General features: G+C 39.4%; 1 protein-coding gene across 1 annotated transcript in view; it reads left to right on the plus strand.

Moving 5' to 3' along the window:
• The window catches only part of GUCY1A2 (guanylate cyclase 1 soluble subunit alpha 2), a 169010-nt gene extending 150189 nt beyond the window's left edge, over positions 1 to 18821 (plus strand). The window contains exon 8 of the mRNA XM_072850613.1: positions 10482 to 18821. Within this exon, the coding sequence (XP_072706714.1) occupies positions 10482 to 10689 (208 nt within the window). The 3' untranslated portion in view covers positions 10690 to 18821. The remainder of the gene's footprint in view (positions 1 to 10481) is intronic.
• Positions 18822 to 25543: the final 6722 nt, after the last annotated feature.

The following is a 25543-nucleotide window of genomic DNA, read 5'->3' on the forward strand; positions in this document are numbered from 1 at the left end:
GTTTGCCATCAGAATGTGCAAAGAAGTAGGCAGTGGAGGCAAGGAAGCAGAACAGGAGGGCCAACCATTCCTGCCTAAAATAACGTGTAACAGAAGAAGTGGGAGATGTCTCCCATAGCACCATAATTTTATGCACTATTACAGCTTTAGGCTAAGGATTTGGGTTCTACCTGCTAGACACAGTTCATGGAAAGAAGCACATTCCCGTTGGCTCAGAAGAAAGTCTTTAATTTTGCCAGCAAGGCCAACCTTTCAGAGAGTTTTTATGCTTTCTTGAAGACAACATTTCTTATGTAGCACTGTAAAGAGACACTTGATAGAAGCATTTTCTTCATGTAAGAAAAAAGATTGAAAATGGCAAAGCATTATCCTTAGCTCTTTGAAGAAATTATGCAAATAGAGAGAAGGCTTGATTAAATCTGGTTAGGAGGAACAGCTCCTAAATAAAAAAGGTGTTCCTTATTGTTCAAGTTTGACAGCTTGACTATTAGAATTTCTGCTGCTTGGATTACTACTGAGGTACTCACTTTTTTGGCAGGAGATCTCAATCTTACTCTTTTTCCAACATTCTGTATCTGAAGTAATTTTCTGAAGTACGGTTTTGCTCAGGTTTTGGGACTGTTTCTCTGTGGTAAATATTAACGCAATTGCTTAAACAATACTGCTTTTCTTTCTTTTGTTTTTCTTATTCAGAACTGTGAATCTCAATATTTATTTTTTCCCCATCCCTATCTATGTAAATTAAAGTTTTAAATGGAATTTCTTAATCCAAGAATTGAAGCATCTGAAAGGCTAAAATATAAATCAGTGAGAAGTTAAAGTTTAAAAGTAATTAAAACTAGTGAATAAAATGACATTCATCTGGAGAGCCCATGCACTTGAGATCAGATTGACAGAATGGAGCAAGTGTAGCTAATAATTGAACAAGAGGCAGAAAAACTGAATAGAATTTTGATCATTAAGTGCACAGAAGCATGTTCATACAGTTGTCTGGTAACATGCAAGGGAAACACAGACCCAACCTACTATCAAGTATAGAAAATATGTTCATTTAAATAAAAAGTAATTCAGTAAATACATAGGAAATTGCTGTTTGGAACTTGATGTCACTTGAAAAGAAACTCTCTTTGAGACCTTCCAGGTACAATGTTCTAGTGGCTTTCATTCCTGGTTTTCCACTGTGGGATAGGAGAAACCCTCTAAGACATTGTTTGAGAAGTGAACACAAGATTGGTCACCAATTGTGTTCCAGTTTTGAAAACTTATGCAGTAACAGGGCCTTTGGTGTTAATTTTACACAAATGGAGGTAAGTGATTCTGGCAAAATGGAGCCAAGGCCCTGTGACAGGTACCTGAACTTTTCTTGTACAGGAACAGTTCTTGTAAAGGAATGTTCTCCAACCTGACAAGGACTTCAAGATACTCTGAAAGTGCAGCCCATACATTTTCAGAAGAGAGATCTTAGTGCTTCAGAAATGTGGTTCAAGGGTGTGATTCCACTCAGGACTATGGTGTTGCTCCAGTTTGTGTCCCTGAGAGCAGAAACTGTGAGCTAGACAGTTTCATATTATTTTAAGAAAAATACAGTTGGAAATATAAGTAGCAAGTATTTGTGGGGCCAGTGATGCCCAAAACTCTTTTTTTGGCATGCTGAAGCCAGAGTCACTTTCAGTGTACCAGTGCCAGTTCTGTTGTTTTTGGTTATGAGAGTGATATGGCACCTTTTCTGTGAGACACCAGATTTGTGGTCATTGTTGAGCAACCTGATCTAGTTGAAGATGTCCCTGCTCATTGCAGGGGGGTTAGACTCGATGACCTTTAAAGGTCCCTTCCAACCCAAACCATTCTACAATTCTATGATTGTATGTTTTCTTTTCATCACATTGCTGGTAAGAAGTCTGTTCTGAAAGCCAGTTTGAGGGCTTGTATATGGAGTTTGCTAGAAATCCGTGCTTTTATGATGCCCTTTATCTGACTCCAAGTACATTGTAGCACAGAGAAGATGGCTTCTGTTTGTCTGTGTCTCCTCTCTACTTGGCTGCTACTGGTCATACCGTACCATAAGAAGTCAAATGTGGGTAACCTGGGTTTGGAGAGCATTCTTACTAAGACCTAGCTAGCACAATGTGAGACAGATCTTCTCACCCTGTATATCTTTCAGGTTGTATCAAAAAGGGGGCTACAATTTTTTTCACTTCCCTTTAATCCTAGAAATCCAGTAGGAATAGGACCATTTGTTTCAGTATGGCCAAACTTTCACCTTATATGATCATCATGTCTGGGCTTATCTTCCAGAAAGTTACAAATTTAGACTGTTGCTTTCAAAAAGGGAAGATAGTAGAAAAGTGACTGATGATGCAGTAATGCTATAACATAAAATTGCAAACCAAAACATAAAAAAATACAGAATTATTGGTATTTGTTATCTGCATTATTGTACTATGTAAAAAATCTGCTGCTATGTGCTGAACAAATTCAGTGCTTGATTCAGAGAACTTCAAGTGCAAGTAACAGGCTAGACACATGGTTACAGGTAAAGGAAGTAGAAATGGCAAGAAAATATATGTTTGAATGGGAGGCAGTTATCATTGAAGATGAATGGCTAAAAGTAATGGTGAAAAGTCTAGGAACTAGTTTATTTGACATGCTTCAGAAATTATATGAGAAAATAAAATGAATGTGCATGGGGCCACTTAGAAAGGCTATTGCAAACCATGCCTTCTGGCATGGTTGAAAGCATGAGAACAGACAGGGAAGAAGTCAAGAAATGACACTGCTGACACAGTGGCCAGGAGAGACTGTAATTACAAAATACTCTATACGGCAGAATTATTCAGAGCTTCTGAACGTGATCTAGGATGTTTGAACATAATATATTGGTACTACCCAAATAAACAAGTAGTGATCTGATGCATCTGTATATAACTTTTCTTAAATATAATTTGCACGATTATATAATTTGCTGTGTACAAATAAAGTGATTCATCACAAACTGAAATGTCTTTATAGATGACCTTCTATTCCATCAAATGCTTCTATATGATCACACTGTGCTGCCGTGTACTCAGTTAATATTTTTATTATCTAAGAAGCAATGTTTTCCAAAGTAGATAATTCTGCAATCAACATGAAAATAACAGAATCTTCAATTAATTAAAACTACTCGCATTTATCATTATGTGTTTGTGTCTACCATGCCCCCTGATGAAAATTCTGATACAAGTTTTGTGCTTACAAAGCATGCAGATACTGGAAACATGTCTAATACTTATCAGCTTTCATTTTACAGTACAGATTATGCATTAGAAAGCATCATCAGCATTCAAATTATAATCACACTTCAGAATGCCTATTATTGGTTTCAGACACTTCCCTGTGAGCCCATAATCTGCCTATGTAAGAATCAGAGTCTAAAATTGTAAATGTAAGATGTGGTGTTGCCTAGCAGCAGCAGTGAACCTGGGCAGCCTTGCTCCAGTTACACCTGCCTGAGCAGAGCTCTGCAGTGTGAAACAGCACCTTTACAAAGGTGGCCTTTGAATCTGTTGGGGATAAGAGCTTACTTCTGTTCAAAATATCTCGTTCTCTTGACTCAGGCAGGTCTTTTGACTGAAGGATTACAGAGCTTCATTTCATTTGCTTTGAATCACTGAGCTGTGTAAAATGAAAGCACTGGAACAGCACTGGTTAAACTTCCAGTGAAACATGTGGAAACTGGAGAGGGAGTAGAAGATCCCTGACTGGTCTGTATTTAAACATGTGGCCAGGAAGGAATAGAAGAAGAATAACACATTCTCTGTTCCTTTAGTAAACTGGCAAATCCAGCTTAAGGTTTATTTAATTAATCTACATTATCCTGAGTTGAATAAAATTACCCTATTTTCCATACTCAGGAAGGAAGCAAAATGAGATTTATGAGACTTTTCTTCAGCACAGAAGAGAGATTAAATATTTTTTAATTCTTTGTTTCAGCCTTGAATAATGATGTTTATCAGATATTAATATAATATACCTACATTCATCCTGTTTCCCTAATGGTATTACAATGTCATGCCTTGGGATCTCTAAGCAGTTATCAAAAGCAGGTAAACATAATTGTTGCTATTTGTCAAGTAACTGTATTTAAAAAGGAATTCTCTTTTTCCTCTTCTTTCCACCTCTGGTCTTTTCCAGCACGTATTTGCCTTACGGATAAGGTGCTTCTGGCATCAAGAGTTGGCTACAGGTACTTCCCATTATCACATGCTGGGCAATACATCTGAGACCTGAGCTTAGCCAAAGACAAGCAGCTTGCATCTGATTTAGGAGAGAGAGCAACCAAGCATACCTCCTTATTGAGCTGGGTGAGGTCACTGCTGATTCACCTGCCTAAATTGCCTCTCAGCCTTTAAAATTGATGAAAAACTGCAGAATTTGAACAGGGTTTTAACAGTTATCTCACAGAATGTTGTATGGAAGAAGTTTTACTTTTAGGTAGTTAAGAATGATGTATATACATCTCTCTTCATTGGGATTTTAAATTAAAACTATGCATTTCTATAAACTCCTTATAGATTTTAATTTTCATTACATTCTTTTTCCTACAGGTTATATCTGTGTCTATATCTGTATCTATATCTACATCTATATCTATATCTATATCTATATCTATATCTATATCTATATCTATATCTATATTTTTCTGCCTCATATGGACAAACAAATGGATTTGCTCTCCAAGAGCCGTTTCAGATTATTTTAAATTTTATTTCTGAGCATCCTTTAAAAAAAAGTTTCTTTTTATATTGGTCAATTCACCATGTATGCTTTCATGAGACATATTGGTGGACAGGCAATTTAGTTATGGACAGAAAGGGAACTCAGTTTACACACGGACACAAAAAATTACTGTTAGTCTAATTAAAGTATTAAAGTCTAGTCAGAATGCATTGTTTTGTTATTGTTTTTCTATTCCCGGTGTCATCTGCCTCCACGAGACTGCACCCCCATAGCCACTGTCATTTGTGATCCTGGGCTTCTGCTGTCCGCCCGTGCTTGTGCTTCGTGACACTGCGTTTTTATTCAAGGTTCATAGGTAGTTCACTCTACACAGAATAACTCCGTGTTAGGTCATTGTCAGTTAGTTAATAGTATATGTTACACCACAGTTCCACAGAGCTAAACTAAAGCTAAAACTTATTTAGGCAATAGTCATCTGACTGCTAGACAACTGCTAAAACTACAAAAAGCTCAAGCCTAGACAAATCCAGACAAGTCCTGAGGCCAGCACTTTGCGTTAGATCAACACAAAGCCTGGGGATTTTTACTGGTGATGGCACAATCCTATTCGCTGAGCCTAATTCTCTAATGTCCCAAACAGTGAGCAGAGACCCAATATTCCTTCTGCTTAGGTGGGTGAGAAGTAAAAGTGTTAAAGGTCAGTGACAGACACCATGCTGAGCTGCCTGTGATATACAATACATGGCATTAAAAAATCATGGCTGGTCCTTTCATAATCTTATTACAATTTATCTGTATGAAGGAAAAACACCAATACACGAACTTCCATAGTTCAAAAAATAATAAAGTACAATGTGAAATGAATTAGATCCAGATGTAGTCAGATTTTTTTCCATCTCCTGGTCTTCCTAGCATGTATAGAAACTGAGGGACAAATTCAAAGCCCCTAAAGTTTGGGACCAAGTGCACTGATTTTTGGCATTACAATAGCAAATTAATATCTTTATACACTGTATTTTATGATCAGCCTACCAATATTTCTAGTGAGTGCCATAATAATTTATCATCTGAATTCATATGGGAACCAATGAGCTGGCATATGTTATCAAACCAGACACTTAGCTGGTGAAGTGACCAACACTTGTTGCCACAGGGGAAGGGCTCAGCAATCCAGCAGGAGATAGTCTTCTGATAACCTGTTTGGGAAGCCATTAATTAAATTTTCCTAAGTGTACCGATTAATAGGTGGATGTGAACAAGGTTAACTACAGTTTTTACAGTTCTTTGAGTTAGGGCAGAAAGAAACTTTTCTTTTGTTGATAGCTATCCCTGTGAAAGGTAACATTTATGGAAGACTGACCTGGCCACTTTGCTTTTCTTGGTGCATACTATATTTAGGAAGGCAGTGCATATTCTTTTATTGTAGTGCATTGTATTTCTTTTAGAAATATCATTCAAATTTTGGTCTATACAAAACAATTTTCCTAAAAGAAGTTTACACTGAAGTTCAGTTCTGAGCGGGTGCTTTTTTTAACTCTGATTCAGCCAAATCCTATCATAACATGGCTTTTATTTAGGGTACATGAAAATTCATTATACAGAGGTTAAAATGTATATATATGCAAAACCAAAGCTGAATAAATATTTGGCTGTTGTTAATACCTTACTTGAATATTACATTCCTGTTACGTAGTTTATTGAAGCAGCAAATACTATAATTAGTTTCGTATCTAATTAGATATGAACATGTGTTTGAAGGTTATTATATAATACATATTTTATATACACATATATATATGTTTATGGCACTTCTCTCAGGAACTGTGATGCAATGTATATCCACTGCACATTTTGAGGAGGGCCTGAGAAAGACAGAGGGGAGCAAACCGTGCAGGCAGGCGGAGATGCTGTACCTTGTTCTGGGGAGGCTGATACTCCTGAACTGCTCTTGCGGTCAGGGGACAGCAAGTGGCAAGCTTGGCAAGCAAGAGGAGGAGCCTGGCTGAGGACAGGCTGCCTCACCACCAGGATCCTTTGCTTGCTCCTTACTGTCTATTGACTCTGGAAGGATTTGGCCTGACTGCGTGGCCTGAAGGTGGCTTTTAAGACAAGCTTGTTGTAAAGGGCTTGTTGTAAAGAGAAAAGACAGGCCCCTGAGCATTACAAACTGTGCAGTGTGACAGGCTCCTGCAGCCAAACAAACCTGCTGGCATTTGCTGGGATTTGCAAAGTTTGCTGGGATGTGGCAAACCTGTGCTAGCCATGTCCAGCAAGCACTAGTCACAGCGGTGGGGAGGAGGTTTTAAAGGTTTCCAGACACTGCTATGGGCAATGTGTCCTCTGAAACCCTCATGGTGCCATCACTCCTGGCACCTTTGATAATGTCAGAGCATTTCATTGCAATCAAGTTACAATTCACAAATGTGCTCACCAAGCCCCTTTCCATCATTTACCAGCAGTCCTGGCTGACTGGGGAGGTCCCAGTTGACTGGAGATTAGCAAATGTGACACCCAGCTACGAGAAGGGCCGGAAGGAGGACCCAGGGAACTACAGGCCTGGCAGCCTGACCTTGGTGGCGGGGAAGCTGATGGAGCAGATCATCCTGAGTGCCATCACACGGCATGTAGAGGATAACCAAGGGATGAAGCCCAGCCAGCATGGGTTTAGGAAAGGCAGGTCCTGATTGACCAACCTGATCTCCTTGTATGACAAGGTGACCCGCCTAGTGGATGAGGGAAAGGCTGTGGATGTTGTCTATCTAGACTTCAGTAAAGCCTTTGACATGGTTTCCCACAGCATTCTCCTGGAGAAACTGGCTGCTCATGGCTTGGATGGGTGTACTCTTCACTGGGTAAAGAACTGGCTGGATGGCCGGGCCCAAAGAGTGGTGGTGAATGGAGTTTACTCCAGTTGGCGGCCGGTCACAAGCGGTGTTCCCCAGGGCTCTGTGCTGGGGCCAGTCCTGTTTAATATCTTTATCAATGATCTGGACAAAGGGATTGAGTGCGCCTTCAGTACGTTTGCAGACAACACTAAGTTGGGTGGGAGTGTTGATCTGCTTGAGGGGAGGAAGGCTCTACAGAGGGATCTGGACAGGCTGGATCAATGGGCCAAGGTCAATTGTATGAGATTTAACAAGGCCAAGTGCTGGGTCCTGCACTTGGGTCACAACAACCCCATGGAATGCTACAGGCTTGGGGAAGAGTGGCTGGAAAGCTGCCCAGCAGAGTAGGACCTGGGAGTGTTGGTTGACAGCCACCTGAATATGATCCAGCAGTGTGCCCAGGTGGCCAAGAAAGCCAATAGCATCCTGGCTTGTATCAGGAATAGTGTGGCCAGCAGGACTAGGGAAGTGATCGTGCCCCTGTACTTGGCACTGGTGAGGCCGCACCTCGAATCCTGTGTTCAGTTTTGGGCCCCCCACTACAAGAGAGACCTTGAGGTGCTGGAGCGTGTCCAGAGAAGGGCAACGAAGCTGGTGAAGGGTCTAGAGCAGAAGTCTGATGAGGAGCAGCTGAGGGAACTGGGGTTGTTTAGCCTGGAGAAAAGGAGGCTGAGGGGAGACTTTATTGCTCTCTACAGCTACCTGAAAGGAGGCTGTAGAGAGGTGGGGGTTGGTCTCTTCTCCCAGGTAACAAGTGATAGGACGAGAGGAAATGGCCTCAAGTTGTGCCAGGGGAGGTTTAGACTGGATATTAGGAAATTTTACTTCACTGAAAGGGTTATCAAGCATTGGAAGAGGCTGCCCAGGGAAGTGGTTGAGTCGCCATCCCTGGAAGTATTTAAAAGACGTTTGGATGAGGTGCTTAGGACATGGTATAGTGGTGGTCTTGGTAGTGTTAGGTTTACAGTTGGACTCAATGATCTTAAAGGTCTTTTCCAACCTGTGCGATTCTGTGATTCTGTGAAATGTTAATATAAGGCCTTTAATTAATATCTTGCACTTTTGTTCTGTGAGGAAAATAGTGTGAAATAGCAACTAAACTCAGTGCCAGCCCTGAACTGAATCAAAGAGTATATATACGCATATATATATATATATTACAGTTTAAGCCTTGTATAACTGTCATTACAATCAGATAATGTTAGGCTCTGAGAAGGAAACCATTGTTTTTTAGCAAGGCCAGATGCTCCATAGTGAATAGTCATTTGGGGAAGAATGACTGCAGTGAAAGATTACAGATTTAGCTTAGAAAGTTCTAAGAGTTCAACTGTTGCTTGCAGAAGTCTAGTTTGGGAAGCAGCAAAGAGTTATTTCAGTGTATTAAGCCTGTAGTTTTAAAATGCAAAATATTTACCTCAAGCATTGCAGAGATGAAAAGAGAGAAGCTTCTCTGTAGAGGCCTCTATAATCTCTCATGCAATTTAGAAAAGATTACAGTATTTTGATCATAAAATTGACAGTCTGGAAAATAGATTATGACATTCAAACTGCATGCTAAACAAAGACCACCACAGAAGTTCAAAGGCAAAAACATTGTTGGATTTATAACCAACTGATTATTTAAGAGCTGGGAAGAAAATGCCTTTATATTTCAATGAGCTCACACAGATTGTCTCAGCCAAAACCCACAAAAAGTACTCAGTAAAGGAAGTACCATTACATGTGCTGAGAATCCTGGAAAATTCTCCTGGCAACAGGATTCGTTCATTCATTTACTTCCCAGAAATCAGCTTTAGAGACATTAAATAAACAACCTATTACAAAATCCACTGAAGCTAATAAAGTTCTTCCCACTGATGTTTTTGAGCTTCAAATAAGACTGATTGAGAGAAAGAATAAATATAAGAATAAATATCTTGGGAGGGGAAAAGATGAAGACTACTTTCGTATATCCAACTGTGCTCAGAATTTACCATTACCTCAAAACTGCCTTTTCAATGCTGCAAGGGACTGAGTACCCCTAACTTAATTTACTGGAAACAAAAAGAAAATGTGAAGAGTTATTTTCTGTATTTTGCAAGTTCAACTAGTTTCAGGGAAGATACTTGATAAAGAAGCCCTAAACTTTCAGATGTAGCTAGATTTCTCTGCTATGGAGGAAGGTGACAAATGGCAAAAGGCAGTCTAGTCGGGTCTGTGATGTTGTACCACTTGTGTGGGCATGCCTGCAGGATGGCTTCATGGCTCCCGTGAACCTGTATCCCTTTTTGACCCCAACCAGGTGGCCCAGATTAAACCCATGGGTACTTCTGATGAATAATACCAGATTTGATTCTGGTTTTTGTTGAAGCTGGATTTGCTGTATTTGAACCTAACTTATGAAATACAATACTACTGAGTATGAGAAGGGCACAAACTGACCACCCTGCTTCTACCTGTGAGAGCTCCCAAGTACTGTCACCTTCATACCTACTTTCCAGCAGGAGATCTGGTCGTAGTTGTCACTCTGAAATGTTCATTTCTGCACAACTGGCCAGACTGGAGCGTTTTAAGTGAGCCAAATGATACATAATGGATAACAATCATTAAGAACTTGGTTCCCTTTCTGGTACATGACTTTCTGAATGCTGACAGTGATTTTCAGATAATGTGTTTATTTGGGCCAGCTGATCTCAGTCAACAGAGCTCCTTGAAGTTGATGATGCTAAGTTAATATATATCAGCTAAGGATCCTGGCTTAGGATTTCTTTAGATGTTACATAATATTTTAAACTCATTTTTTGTTTGGGACCACATAGGATCAATCTCTTCCAAAGAGATGTTTCTGGACTGTGTTTTACAGGTTTTTATATCCCTCTGTTTTGTTTTTTTCCCTAGGCTTTTGAAAAAGGAAGAAAACTTTATTTTTATCCCTCGTTCCCGTGAAGAGCTTCCAGAAAACTTTCCAAAGGAAATTCCTGGGATCTGTTACTTCCTCGAGGTCAGAAGTGGTCAGAAGCCGCCAAAACCCTCCATCACATCTGCCAGAGTGAGAAAGGTTTCTTACAACATTGGCACCATGTTCCTCCGGGAGACTAGCCTATGAGGCCTGCTGCAGATCAAAGACTCGTCAAAAAAGCACAAGCCCAGAACTGGGTCATGACAGGGGAGTTGGAGGTTCTTTCTATTTCACTGCCTTGTTCTGAACAAGCAGTAAAAGCTCCATGTAATGTCAGGCAATAATCATTTTAAAAGGTGGGTGACTGCTGTCAGTAAACAAAGTGGAGATAGGGAAAAAAAAAAATTAAACAAAGTACTTCCACTTCCAGAGGAATTTCTTTCATAAACTTCAGGCTGGCCCCTCTATGACAAACAAAACCAAACAAAACAAAAAAACCCCAACTCTCAAATTAGAGGTTGGTTTTGTTTTGTGCAGAAAGGATGATGGTTCTCTAGATTTGCACCAGCTAAGCAGAATTGAGAGTCAGTTCTGATTATGCATTCCTACATTTAATGTGTTCTTCAGTAAGGTAATGATGTTTTTTAACTTTATGAACAAACATTTCATACATATACTGTAGATCTGTGGTAACCTTCCTGGCAGGAGGAATTATAATTCAATACAAATATTGTAGGAATTTTACCTATTTTTATACATATTTCACTTTCTGGATAATTACATTCCACATACTGTAAGCTGAGTGAGCTTAGATAGCTTTTCAGAAGAAGCTACTGTATATTTCATACATTCTACCTATCAAACCTTATTGTTATACAAGTGGGAAGAAGTCATTTTTTGACTGTTTTGGCAACAAAAATATCGATATTTTACAGTAAAAAACACTTTGGTAAATCTCTTTACCAGATGTTTATGCTAAAGCTTTAGATGAGCATTGTCTTGCTTATATAAATAATGTTCAATATTTGTCCTACAGTGCTGTATGTCCAGTCCTTCCAGGACAATGAAAACAAAGTGTAGAAGATCAACGTGTTGACAAACACAAAAGTTCTGCTTGGTGGGGTTTGTTTCCCACTAAATTATCAGCCAAACTGATTTTTGGTAGAAGTCCTGGACTTTTTTAAAAAAATTGATCTTGTGAAAACTTATTCTGAGGCATTCCAGCAGACACTGGAAGCTCTCTGGATACTGTTTTTCCACATTTTTTTAATAGGACTTGTGCTCCTACTCCAGTTCGATTATTGAAAATCCTATCTGTTATTAATGATGCTCATCTGGAAATTTCCTCTATTGCTGGATTGGCTGAAAGGTCCCCTGCGTTATCTAATGTAGACCAAAAAAACACTGACAAGGGGAAGGCAATACTTTCCCAGGTTTAATGCAAATGGAAGTTCAAGATTTAGATGAGTCCATGTCAATTTTTTAAAAAAAGGCCAATTCTTTGCTGTTGAAAATTAATACAGCTTTATTGTCTTCAATGAATCCAGTTGGAACAAGGTGTGGATCTGTCCCCTAACAGGCACATTTTCAGGCATTGTTTATTTCTCAGGTTTTCCTTTTAAAAAATAATGGCAGTCAGTTTTGCTCTGTGGGTGTACTTCCTTTAGGGTCGTATTGAAGTGGGCTGATGTTGTTCTGCTCTTGCAGATTGTTAGTTAACACTTGTGCAGTGATTCTGAAGTGGCATAGCTTTACGTGGACCTGATCAAAGCTCACTGAAATCAAAGACTCTCAACAGCACTAGGATGCATGAGAAGCTCTGCATTTCTATAATCCAGACCAGAAATTAGAGTTTACTTATGGATTTAGTAGTCATAACTTGAGGCACCTTTCGAAAATATGTAAGTAACGTTCACCACATGTCCAAATTATCCAGTTAGATCTTTCTGTGGAGGGAATGACAGTGCTGTATTTCTCCTCTTTGACTAGTAGCCCATGTTAGAGTGGGAACAAGTCAGCATGGCACCGCTAGCCTGTGCTGAACATGTTTCAGGCTTCCTTTCCATGAAGCCTTTCTGGATTAGAAAGGACTATCTTGAATCTATACAGACTTCAGCATGTAGAGGACATCTGAACTTATTATGCAGGTGTGGTTTTTTCTTGTCTGAAGAGGGTAGATGCATGGGAATTAGCCCAGAAACTTACTTAAATGGAAATTTCCTCACTTTCTAGTTGAACACTGATGTTAAAGATTTCTTCCATTGATATTAGAGCATCCTTGGGATTGGATGAGTTAATCTTTTATCTACCTTGATAAACACCATCTGCAGCTCTACTTGCCTATCTGAAAAATGACTTAAACAAAAACTGTTCAAGCTTGAGGTTGCAGAATTTCCATCCAAACTACAGATCTGAGAATTTTCTGCATAGGATGACAAGTTTTAGCCTATAGCCATTAGTTTGCACGTACACAGGATGTAGCATGCATTTTTTTCCTGGGAACACCAGTGAGACATGCAAGAATCATAAGTGGAGCAAAGTTCATGTTTCACCACTGGAAGAGGAACACCACTTCCTAGCTAATAAAGCTGTGGTTTTGATGTCATTACCTAGTTCCCTAGAGTGAATTTTTTTCAAATAGCTATCAATAGATTGAGATTTCATTCTGACTTCACTGGCACATCCTCATTGTTCAGTAGATGCTGATGTCAGAGTACCGATCTCTCTGGCCAAACTCTTTTTCTCTTACCACCCATAGTCCTCTGTGAAGAGAACAAGCATAGAGATTCAGACCAAAAGCTTGTAGTTCACTAACCTGTCTTTCACACTTGCCAATAGGAATGTCTAGGTTAATTCTGTGGCTGATCTCGGTAGATATATGGAAATATTTTCATGAGAAATGATGGATAAATGCCAATTCTACTAGCAAATTGGAGAAGAAATCTAAAAACTTTTGTATCACCATCCTCATCCTCTCAAGTGACTGTTTATTCTGTAAGGAAATTTATAATCATAGAGATCAGTGCAAAACCTGAAAATTGGTGTCGGCATCACCATGGAGACAATCACAGTGTTTGCAAATAAATAATCTAGCTCCCCAAATTAGAGTAGATTTACTGTATAAGAATATACAATCTCTGTTTTTGATAAGCTTGTGTAAAGGTAATGTGTGCAGAACTTCAGCATGGATACTAACTATTGTGTTATTTGTTTCTGTGTTATGACCAGGGAAGTTAATAAAAAAGTGGGGGCTCTCTAGGGACATTTTTCTGTCTCAGTGTGAGAAAAGTGTAAAACAAATTCTCAGCACTCTTTAACTTAGTAGTTGCATCTGCTGCCTTTAATGTTAGGTTGCAAGTTTATTTTGTTGGACACCTTTATGAAGGGAAATTAAATTTATTACCAAGGTTGATGCTGTGAAGTCAATCAGATGGTAGTCAGACTCAACATTTCTTCAATAACACTTCCTTTTAGTGATAGGGAAAACTTTCTCATTTGCCTGGTATTGTCTTCATAAATAAAAAGGTTCTCAGGGTTTTTATACCTGGGGATGATGAGGTGGAGAGGTTGGAGGTGCGAAATGGATGCAGAAATCACATACTATAGTTGGAATTTTCTTCTAATATTTTCCTTCCTGTAAAACAGATGATCTTTTGTTCCTCTGATTAAGAATTTACATGCCTGTGTTTCTTCACATACCTGCAAGTAGCAACATCTGCTGTCTTGAGTTTCTGTACGAAACAAATCTACCCTCTCTGAAGATAGAGGGGGGACATCTACTGCATATTGCCTGTACAGGGCAAAGGAAGGATGATGTGAGGACTCCAGCTGGGGTCATCGGTCTCTTTTCTGCTAACTTGTTCTGTTCAGCTTCCTTCTGCTCCAGGCTCAGAGGGACCAGAGACCATGGACGGAGACAGACCCAGTGGCCAGCTTCTTGTACAAAAGTCAGGAGGCCTAAGTAAACAGAGGCAACAGTCATTTCCCCCGACCACTCTTTACAGATCTTGTGTCAGATTTTTCCGTCTGCTTGAAGCTCCACATCACACAGTCTCTTCTGTGATGCAGTACATAGGGGTCAGGAACTCAGAGTAAGAAGGAAATAGTGATGGAGGTGGTTGAGTGGTGGATAAATTTTGTTCTACATCACTCTGGTAATATCTGCCATTCAAAGACAAAAGCCACTGCATGGGAGAACTGTTGCTAAGCCAGGACTCTCAAAGTGTGGCTTTCTTGCAGGATCCCACAGATTATTTCTTTTTTAATTCCAGAGAGCCAATAGTCATTAGCTGTGGTTGTGGTTTTGGCTTCACTGCTCATTCCCACATCCAGTTTCAGATCTGAGTCTGTTTTGAAAGGCATTTTGGACCCTGGAAACATGCCTCTGCAAACAGAAAACCAGAGCTTTTAAAACCTTGGAAATCTTCTATGGGAATTGCCTATTCCGAAGAAGAAATCCTTGCAGTTGAGTCATTAGCAGGTCCTACGGCGGTTCACGTGTGCGCATATGCCCTTTCACAGTGCTATCTCCTCCTGTGCTTACAGTGTTCGCTACCAAGCCCAGCAGACTTATCAGGTGTATAACCACCTTTTCTCTGTTTTCCATTAACACCCCTCTTTCATTTTTTTCTGTATAAAGCAAGCAGTGCAGAACCATGACATGCTGCATGGATTTAAAAGTATCATAGCACTGCACTGAGGCTTATACTCTGCTAACTGATTTCACATTGTCTATTTCTTCCTCTGAATAGATCCTTCTCCCAAAAGATTTAAAAATGAAGGAAAAAAAACTACCACCCAAAACTGCTGTGTTGAATTGCAAATGAGTATGAAACCTGCATCAGTTGTTGGGGCAAGTTTAACTGCTGGACAGCTTTCAGATTCTTCAGCTGCCACAAGCTGTCACACTTGCATGCTTCATGCAAACTGTCCTGCCAAGAAGTCTGTAATCCAACAGTAGCATCGCAAATTTACGGCATTTTCTGGGTTCTCCTCTTCCAGTCTCAGGCCACTATCTCACCTCTGCTGAGTGCTCAGAGCTCACTGAGGAGAGCTAATTCCCTGTCCTAATGCAGTCTCAGAGCTTCTAGCTTCATTTTTGGGTTCTGGTGATCTTTTGCAAAATTATACATGTGTAATATTGGAAATAGCAACATGCTTAAATTAGCAACAAAACAAGAAGCATTAAAAAGCTTGTCAAACTCAGAAACAGTTGGTTCCCTTCCTTCAAGGTAATACATTATTCATAGCACTTTACTGGGATTGAGGATGCCAGTGACAGCAGAGGCTGTGGATGAATTGAAGATGCTGAGTGTGCAGGAGACTCGACAGGCAGGAGTTCATCGGCTCCTGCTACTGTTCATAATTCCATCACCTTGCATGCTATTTCCTGCTCTCGGTCAGGCTTCTGCTCTTCAAAAGACCTCCACTTTCCTTCCTTTAGCACCCTGTATGTGACATAGTGAGTAATTCCTATTGTTGTTCTTATTAGCATCTGTTTTTGACATGGGATTAAAGGGCTGATCTTACTCTTTGCAGCAAAGACAAAACTGCTATAGTCACACGGCAGGCACTCACATCCTTAGAGAGGGAGAAGACTGCAGTGCAAGTTGTCACTGGTGGATTCAGGTGGAGAAGTAGGTACATTAACAGTCCATGGCATGTTTTTGACTTTCCAAAGCACTAAATTTATCTGTGCAGCTAGGAGTTACTCCTTAACAATGTTATTAATTTGCAATGCATGAGCAGCCTTACAACAAAAATCTGTAAACTGTTTAACCTCATATACGTGATTGATCTTTTGTGGCTTGGCTATTAATCATGCATGAAAGCAAGCAAAACAGTGAAACTGGGGAATGTAACAATTCAGTCATAGGTGACAGATCGTTCACCTCTGCAGATGCTTACTTGTTCCTGTGGCTTAGAAAGGTTGACCTGCAATTATCTGTGGTCCAAGTTAGTATCGCTGTGTCACTATAGCAACAAAATGGCCTCTGAAAAACAGCATGAGGTATCTCAGTCTGCTTCCCTGTGGGCTGGGGTTCACATTAGAGAGGCCAATACAGTAAGTGATGCAAAGTGTCAACTTTGCTGGCAGCCTTAACAAAAGGATCGATGGAGGCAGATGTTAAACCGGCTGTTTGCTCCTGGGATTTTAGTTTCCAAAGGCAGAGCGAGGCTGAACATGTTTTATTTTGGACAAAAAGAGAAGAGACAGGATTTCAGAGAAACAAGTGTCTTCCCTGCTTTACGACTAGCAGGGAGGCAGCGGAGTGAAAGGGCGTCAAGAGGGACATGCTGGCTGCCTCAGCTGCAGCAGTGAGCGAGCTTCTGCTTTCAGCTCTCTGGCCCACTTTGGCTTTAGCATTCCAAGCATCAAGTTTCCTCTGAAGACTGGGGAACAGGTAAGTGCTTCAGGCACTTGTCCCCTTTGCTCTAGACACAGCATGAGGCTGCCTAAATCCCTGAGTGTGCTTAACTTTCTCAGTGACCACAGATGGCAAACTTAGACTAGGTATCTGTTTTTTAAGATGGCCAAGATAAGCGAGATTGATCCCACTGAATTAAGCTCTTTCAAGCCCAAGTGCTGTGACTCAAATCTTTTAGTCTGTGCTGCTTTTCAGAGTTTTGCATTGGCCAAAATCAATTGAATCAAACTAAGTGGCAAAGGCATAGATAAACATATTCCAGGATAAATAAAGGTTTGATATGGTAGCCATGGTGACTGTCAAGAGCAGGGACTACTGCAATTCTGGAAATCTCTTCTGTCTGATGTCTGAACCCTTTATATGATATCAGCACTGCCAGTCAGAACTCCTGGGTGCCATTAGGACTGTGATTTAGAAAAGCTTTTGAGCTTTGAGCTTCTAGTCCAATTATGCAAAACCTCTGTGCCATCTTCACCTGAACTATATGCCAGAATGCCTACATAAACCTCGTTAGTTATTCTGTAGTAATGATGGTAATAAAATATATACATTCTAAAGAGCAGAGAGATAGTTGCCAGGTTCTCATTAACATACATTTTTTGTGCTTTTGTGAATTTGTGGCCCAAAATTAACTTTCCATTAGCAGAAGGTCTCACATTGAGCGACTTGTTTTTTAGGTAATTATTCCCTAGCAATACTCTCTAATAACTACTCTTGAAGCAATAAGTAAAGCCATGGTAATCTATTCTGTGTCGATTCTTGTACAACACCTATCATGCTAACAAACCACCTTTTAGCAGAATGTTAAATGACAGAATAACACCCTGTCATGTAGTGTTTCTCCTTCCGTCCTCTTCCCCAAGGGAGAAGGGTATGTAGTGGAATCATGTGATTTTGTGAGGTGTTGTCTTTTTGATAGTTTTCTAAAAATATATGTTGCTGCTTACTTAAATAAGGAAGAGCAAAATGAGAATTATAGGCCAGGATTAGAAAAGAGTTTTAGTTGAAAACAGTATTTTAAAGACTGCCCACTGAGTAAGACTGATCTCCCATCCTAGAAAAAACCGTACCAGTAATATATGTAAGATATACCCAGGAATGATAAATATGAGCAATAAAACAGGCAGGTATATGTAATGGATAACTTCTGCTTTATACACAACAGTAAATAGATGCTAAAACTGATTAATACCCAGAAAGGAGGAATACTGTTTAATCCATTTTGGCATTTGTTTATTACCAGTATATCTCTAAGGTATCATTTTTTCCTTCCCTAATGAGAGTGGAACATACTGTTAAATCAATATCAGAGTTTCTGAGCTTATTGTGGAAGAACATGGTTAGGAATAAATAACTATCAAGGAGAGTATTTTTAAAAGTGAGCCATTGCTTGAGAGAACAGATCATATGGAAAAGAGAAAAGAGGTGTGGACATGTATATTTATTTTAAAAGTTTCTATGGCATTTGCAGTTTGTTAAAATCATTCTGAAACTGTACACTTAAAGCACAGCTGCCTGGTTCAGGTTATTTGCATTTGCTAAGAAGGAGGAGGTAAAATTTTCAAAATCACGTAAGGGACATACTTCTCAATCCCATTTTCTCTGTTTAAACACAGCCTCTTTCTGAAGGTTGAACCTAACTTTGCTGAATGATCCTGAGGTTCTGAATGCCTAAATAAGTTTTGTAAATGTGGGTTATAATCCATATCATTTATGTTCCTTTGAAATGTTGTTCATAATAATGTATGAAAGCAAATTCTAAATATCCAACCAGCAGCAAAGGTGCATTTTCCTAGTGCTAACCTGTGCTGGATGATGGAATTGGAACTGTTTCTAATCTATGCAGTTTTTTACACTTTTTTTCAAGGTGATGCTCCCAGATGTGTTGCTGTGAGCATACGAATGCTCTGGTCTTCAGTGGGGATGAGGCTCATTACCCACCTTTATAATGTTCTGAGTGATGAGGGATCCTAAGGGAGAAAGCACTGCCCAGCCAACTCCTTCCAATTTAGCTCATCTGCTGAGGGAGTGTCAAGCTGAGTCTAAGATTTACTTTCTCATTACACTTCTAAGTCAAGTGCTTGCCAGTGTTTAAGTGTGTAAGCATTCCTCTCCAGAAGCTTCTCACAGGTCCTGCAAAGTGCATAGGTAAGAAGCCAACAGAGAGAAAGCATCTCAAGAAAGTGAAGTATGTGTGTAGGAGAGAGCTGCTGTGCATAGATGTACTGCTGATTCTCAGCTTTCGTGTATTTGGAAGTCGGATGACCCAGAGTATTTTGGGTATGATGCAAAATGCAAGAAGGTGCTGTATATAATGTCATGAAATCTTAAGGCATTAGGATGAGTTTTAGAGTCCATAATCCTTAGAGTTTTAGTGAAATTGCATGAGAAGTGCACTATTTTAGGAGGAGGGAAAGTTGCTTTGTATTTTAAATGAACTGAATCTCTAGTTGCAGAGAAAAATTGTGGGGGGAAAAAGAAAGTCTAAAAATTTTAAATGCAAAATGCAAAGAAGAATGTCCCTGTATTATTTGACTTTTCTGGAGGTAGGACTCAGAATTCCTCTATGAGTTTCCATACTGAATGCAAAACTAGATGTGAAACATTACAAGTGAGGTTCTTTGCCAACTGGTAGAAATTTGGAGGCGATAGTAAGAATGCCTCTTAAAAAGTATGTAGGGATACAGTACTTAAATGTTATCACTTTAAAAAAGTGGAAGCTGTTCTGCTTTGTAAGTAAATATTGTTTAGAAATTCCTAAACTGAAAGAAAATTTGGAATACTGTTGTATCATAACAAAAAGATACAAAGTCTATGACATAATCTACAATTCACACCATTCCTTCAGAAACAGTCCTATACGTGGAGTTTTCAAAAGCATGTTCAACCAACAGTTGTTTATAGTTAATTTCAAAGAGAGTGGCATTTCACCAAGTACCTTCTGCAAAAATGCCGAGCAGATCACGTTAGGTAAGGCCTAGATTTAGCTCAGTTGGTTTAGAGCTTATTAAGAGTTACACTGCACCCCAATGCAAGGCTTTAAATGCGCTTCCTAACATGTCATCATTGTGCCTTTTACTGAAGTCTAAAGAAAGCCCAGTCTAGACAAAATTCCCATCCCAATATGTGGCTTTAATATTGCTTCGCTAGAAAATTAGCAGTTCACTAAGTTGCAGCCATTAATGTCTTTGATGCTGGGATATTGCTTATTATTTTTATGTCTCACTGCCAAGTTGCACTGGGACCCATTATGCTCTAGAGCACCAAGGAGTTTGGCAATTGCTGTAAGACTGAGTGAAATTCAGCTAACCTAAATTTAGGTACTTAAAAATTATGTCTGGTCTGAGCTAGTCAAGTCAGCTCCCTCTGCAGTCAGTGCAGACATCCTGGCATCTCAAAGAATGATCGTTCCTGGTTAAAGTGTTTAGGATGAGATAAATTACTGCCTGTCTCCCCAGTGACTACAGTGGAGGTGGAGGACTAGTTCAGATTAGCTGCCATGCTGTAGGTGAGATGAATTCCACTGCTGATAAGAATTGGAGGATATAATAGGATAGAACAGCAAATATACTTGGAGAGAAACACAGCAGGGTCAGGGACCAGGCTGCAACCAGAGATTCAAAGGGTTGTGGTGGTAAAATTATTAATATTTAAGATTTGAGAGGTCTGGCTAAGAGGTTTATCCTAACTAAAAGAACATTCCTTTTGACTAAAAGCTAGCAGTCTGTGATTGTTTCCAACTCCCCACTTCTGAGCTAAGATAATACTGGTGTGCCACTCCTATGGGCTCCACCAAGAGCCATCTCTCCATATCGACATGTTATTTACTGTTTGATTCCTTCTTAGAATAGTGGCAGTTAGCACACTCCCACTTAAGGAGTCCATCCCTCCTAACGATGGATACCTGGTTTTGTTAACATTGAAATGATTGTTTTTCCTCACATCTTTCTTTTTCCTGAAACAGTATATAGGTTGGTCTCTGCAATCACTTGGGAAAGAACAGGGGAGCAGAGGGGGAGATGCTGGCTGAATGTTCTCTCACTACAATCATAGTTACTACAGCTTCTGTCTGACCTGTCCTAAAATGTACTTGCTTATTACACACTTGGAGTCCCCAGATTATCTGGCAGGGTCTTGGGTCAGGCCGTGAACCAGAAGCAAATGGGAAGGACCAGGGCTGCCACTCTGCTATACTGCTCCCATACTTCTCTCTTCTGTTTGCAATTGCTATTCTGATCCTTAGACATCTGTGGCAATTTCCACCGCAGTCCTGGTTAGGGAGGCCGTGGGAAAGTTCTTCTTGGGAAGAAGCAATAGTATGCAGTCTTCCACACTGTGAACTGTCACTCTCTCCAGAGAAAATGAATTAGAAATAGTATTGTCCTCAAGAGCTGAGAAAACTTGCAGATTTTTCCATGTACAGTAAACAGTTTCTATAATTACCAGGAAAATAAAACAGAGAGGCAAAGTTGTGCAGCAGGGGCATCCTGTCTGATACACACTGCTGTGATAATGAAATCCAAACCCTGCGGAATTGCAAGCACATTATTCTCACTTGCTTTAAAGGTCAGCTAAGAAGCTGATTTCTCAAATGGGCTCATAGCTCTGAGACAACGTAACACTAGTCATTTCTTCCAACAAATTGCAGTTGTCAGAGAAACTGGATTAGTAGCTCATGGAGCTAAAAATAGACATTATGCACTTGCCAGAGAAGGATGAATTCAGTAACAGAGGTGAAGGTATATCAAAATATCATAACATCTGGAGAAAAAGCAACAAAAAAATGCTCAACTCAAAGCAAGTTACCCATAAAATTACATTAAAAATAATCTGAATCACCAGCTGGAAGAATGACAGGGTTTATTCTTGATTCTGTTTTATTCACTTTCCAGATCCACCTTGCGGTTGCTGCTTTATCTGCTGAATCAGTTGGGCCACAGTCCTTTCAAAGTCACGTATCTCAGGTTAGGCAGTGAAAGTCATTATGTTAAAGCCATTATTTGAATACTGAAAAAGAATAGTCTTTGGCTTAACGTTTTTATCTTCGGGGGGGGGGGGTAAGTTATCACTGAATTTACTCAACTGAAAAATAAAAACTCCCAAAGCCCACATCTAATAAGAGAGCTACAGTGAAAGCAACTTTCCAAACCTTAGCATATCTTTGCTAAAAAGTGGATAATTATTTTTCATTACATCAAACATTTGCATTTCAAAGAATTCTCTTTTATGCCATGATTTTGCAAATTTGTATTACTACTTGCTTGGACTTAAAAAAAACAAAACAAAACACTTCTTTATTTTTCTTCAGTTATTTATTTTCCATAGCAGAGTAATTCCACCATACTGCATATGACCTTGAAGGAGCAGCAATTCACTGCAGATAGGGAGCCTTAGCCTGTCTGGTCAAGGTGAAAAGTTCTGCAAGGTACAGGTTGGTTCTCAGCTGGTACGGAGAACAGTACAGGTTCTCAGCTGAAGGCAGCGCTGGCAGTAGTTGCATGCAGTTTGTACTACGACTTAAAGTAATTCTTTTTACTTTTATATTCAGAAGCAGACCTATGTATAGCTCAGGAATAATCTTCACCACTTTCTTTAGAAATTCTTTCTGTAGTATGTGTCTTCTGCACACCTTTTATAAAACCTCTGCATTTCAGATCTGAGGCATTGACAAGTGTAGGGTATAAATAATAACTTATGTCAGCGAATCAAATCACTGTGAAAAATATTTGTAAAGTATTTATGCTCATTGTCTTTTAGATATCTTATAAGCTAGAGTCCTTTTTGCAGATTCTGTTCTTGCAGAAGCCTTTGGTCATCATTCTAAGAGAGATCAAGAGTAATCTTGATTTTGGGATTTAATTAGCATCAATACCATTTATCTGGCATTCGCTGTGTACCATTATTACTGCAGTGTTAAGGTTCAGTTGTGAAATAGAAAAGTCAGGATAAGCAGCACCAGCAGTTGTCTGCATTGCACATCCTACACATTATGCACACATTTCATGGCATACTTTGTATTTTATAGAACATAAGATGACTGGTTAAATATGTAGAAAAATAGGAATAAAAAAATTACAAAATATATGGACACTGCTGTGTCTGATAGCTATCTTGAGATATTATGGTTATATTATCACCTGCTCTTGGGATTGCTCTGAACCAAATCATGCATCTTTGGCATCCATCCTTGCTTGGGTGAGAGGCATGGTCATCATCATCCCTTTAGTTGTTAAAACTCAGTTACATTAGAGCCCAGAGATTAATAACACGGGAATTTTTCAGCCGAGTATTGTAAGAGAATTAATACTGTTTTTTTCTGAATATGGTGGGCTCCACTGCTAGGACTGACTTTACATCCCTTCTTGGTTTAATTTTCACCTTTCCCAGTTTACTAAAATTCTGCAGTTCCTCTTTGCAGGATTCCGTAGTGGTTTGAAGAGGCTGTGTGTAGTCTGGTTGTGCAATCCGCTGGTGCAACACGCAAATGTTAAGCTGTTTCAGACCACCATCCTGGAGAGTCCAACCAATGTTTCACAGCCACAAATAATCCCCTTATTCTCCTTGCCACTTTGTTCTGCCCCTATGGCCATCTTTGGAGAAGGAACTGAATGCTACTAAAAATCTTCTGGTGGTTTATATTTGTTTCAGTGGGATAAATTCATGATTAGGAGGAACTTTTGCAAAACAAGCTAGTGTTATTGGCATGAACTTCACAGCCTGAGCCCATCAAGTTATAGTTCAGTCTCTTCCCAAAGCCTTTGAGAACAAATTGAACTTTGCATGCAATATCTTGCCTAGAAGAACTCATAACAGTTTTCCAGTTGTCTGTCACTGTGATCCTGACTCTCCCATCTAATGGAAAACCCATGAAATTCATGAAACCATGAATGGAAAATCTCATACTTCCGAAACTTGTTTAAACCTTTCTTCCAGGAGCCTGCTGCAATTCTGAAATTGGTGATTTAACTGGCAATTCATTCAGGCTCATCTTCATTTCCTCTGCAGGTAACTCTAGAGGATGATTAATCTTTGATGCCTTAGAGTTGTATCTTTTGACTTTCCCCTTTGATTTCAGTGTTGCCAAAATAAAATCTGAGGGCTAATTCCCATCTAAGATTGTCACAAACAGCTCCGATAACAGAGCCAGACTTATATGAAGGTAAATTGTAGGTATGAGTAAAAAACTTGGATTATTGTAGGAAGATGGATGTTCACCTGAGTTCATGATGCTCAGTTTTAGGAGTGGGAATTTTTAGTACGAATTATGAGCCATATATTGGTGGTCTGTCATTTTCTGAGAGCAGAACAAAGGGAAGGAGCAGTTCAGTGCAGTGCAGTTTTAATCTCAGCTTTATGAATGCTGAGAATTGCTGCTTGTCTTGCTTCAAACTTCTCTGTTTTGCAAGCTGGATAAAAATATTTGGTACTCCTAAAATATGAAGACTGACCACCTAAAAGTCTGCACTCCTGTGGAAATGGACCAATCTCCCCCAGGTGCAAATGCTTTTTGTGTAATTCTGTAATACTGTTTAGTGTGTCCTAGAAAGTTTGTCTGAAGAGACTTGGACTTCAATTGTATAAACATTCTGCACTAAGTAACAAGATTACAACCTTGCACTATCAACAAAGGATGCTTAGCATTAAAATAATATTGGATGTAATTAAATAATACTAGAGCTCTATCAGGGTTTAGAGCACTGTGATGTTTGTGAACCGAAGCAGTTTGTATAAAATTTCTTACAGATAGAGGATAATCTAATTAATGACAGTATTTCCATTTTAATAATATGCAGAGGAGGTAAGGTGGTGTCCCTAAACATTTCTGTCAACTTAATGGTTAAGAGATTAATTTTGGTACTATGTACATCTGAACATTATTTTTAAACATTAGGCTGCAATCTACTGGGAAGGGTTGTGGCAGGTTAGATTTTACTGTGAGCTAGCATGGACAGAAAAGCTCAGCAAAGCATACAAGCCAAGATCTTCCCACAATGAAACCACAGGATTAATTGCAAAACTGAGCCTGGTTACTTGTCCTAGCCGTTCAGCAAAGGAATCCACCTGCCAACAGAAGCAGAGTCCATACAAACTATTGCATGCTGCATTTCAGTTTTTTTATTGGGATTCATTTGGCAGTCTGGAAGTTACAGTAAGTACCTCTGGTTGAAAATTACTATTTCAGTTACGATTGCTTCCCCAAACCAACTGAATTTATTACTAACCAAAGACTTATCTACTTGAAAACAAAACAGTGAAGTTTGGTTCTGTCATTTATGTCTTTGACTGCGAGCAGTTGAAGTGCATAATATATGTACTAACCAGGCCTGTGTTGTGTCATTGAGCAAGAGTTATTCAAGGCCGCAGCACCAGTATAACACAGCAGAATTCAGTATTAATCCCTCTACGGGAACATGAGTCTATGTAATAAATTGATGTGCCATATGTGTAGGCCATGGGAAAATTGTGTGTGCAGTGAACTACATACGGTCTTAAAAGCTTTAACATTTGTACTGCTCTTCCTATAACAGAATGTATATCTTGATAGCTGTGACCCTATGAGCTTCTGAAAAAAAATGTAATCTAAAGTTTATTCTTCTTGTTTTAAAATCACTGTTTTGTGAATTACTGTTTAC

Source organism: Ciconia boyciana, chromosome 1 (assembly GCF_034638445.1).
Source record: "Ciconia boyciana chromosome 1, ASM3463844v1, whole genome shotgun sequence".
Lineage (NCBI taxonomy): Eukaryota > Metazoa > Chordata > Aves > Ciconiiformes > Ciconiidae > Ciconia > Ciconia boyciana.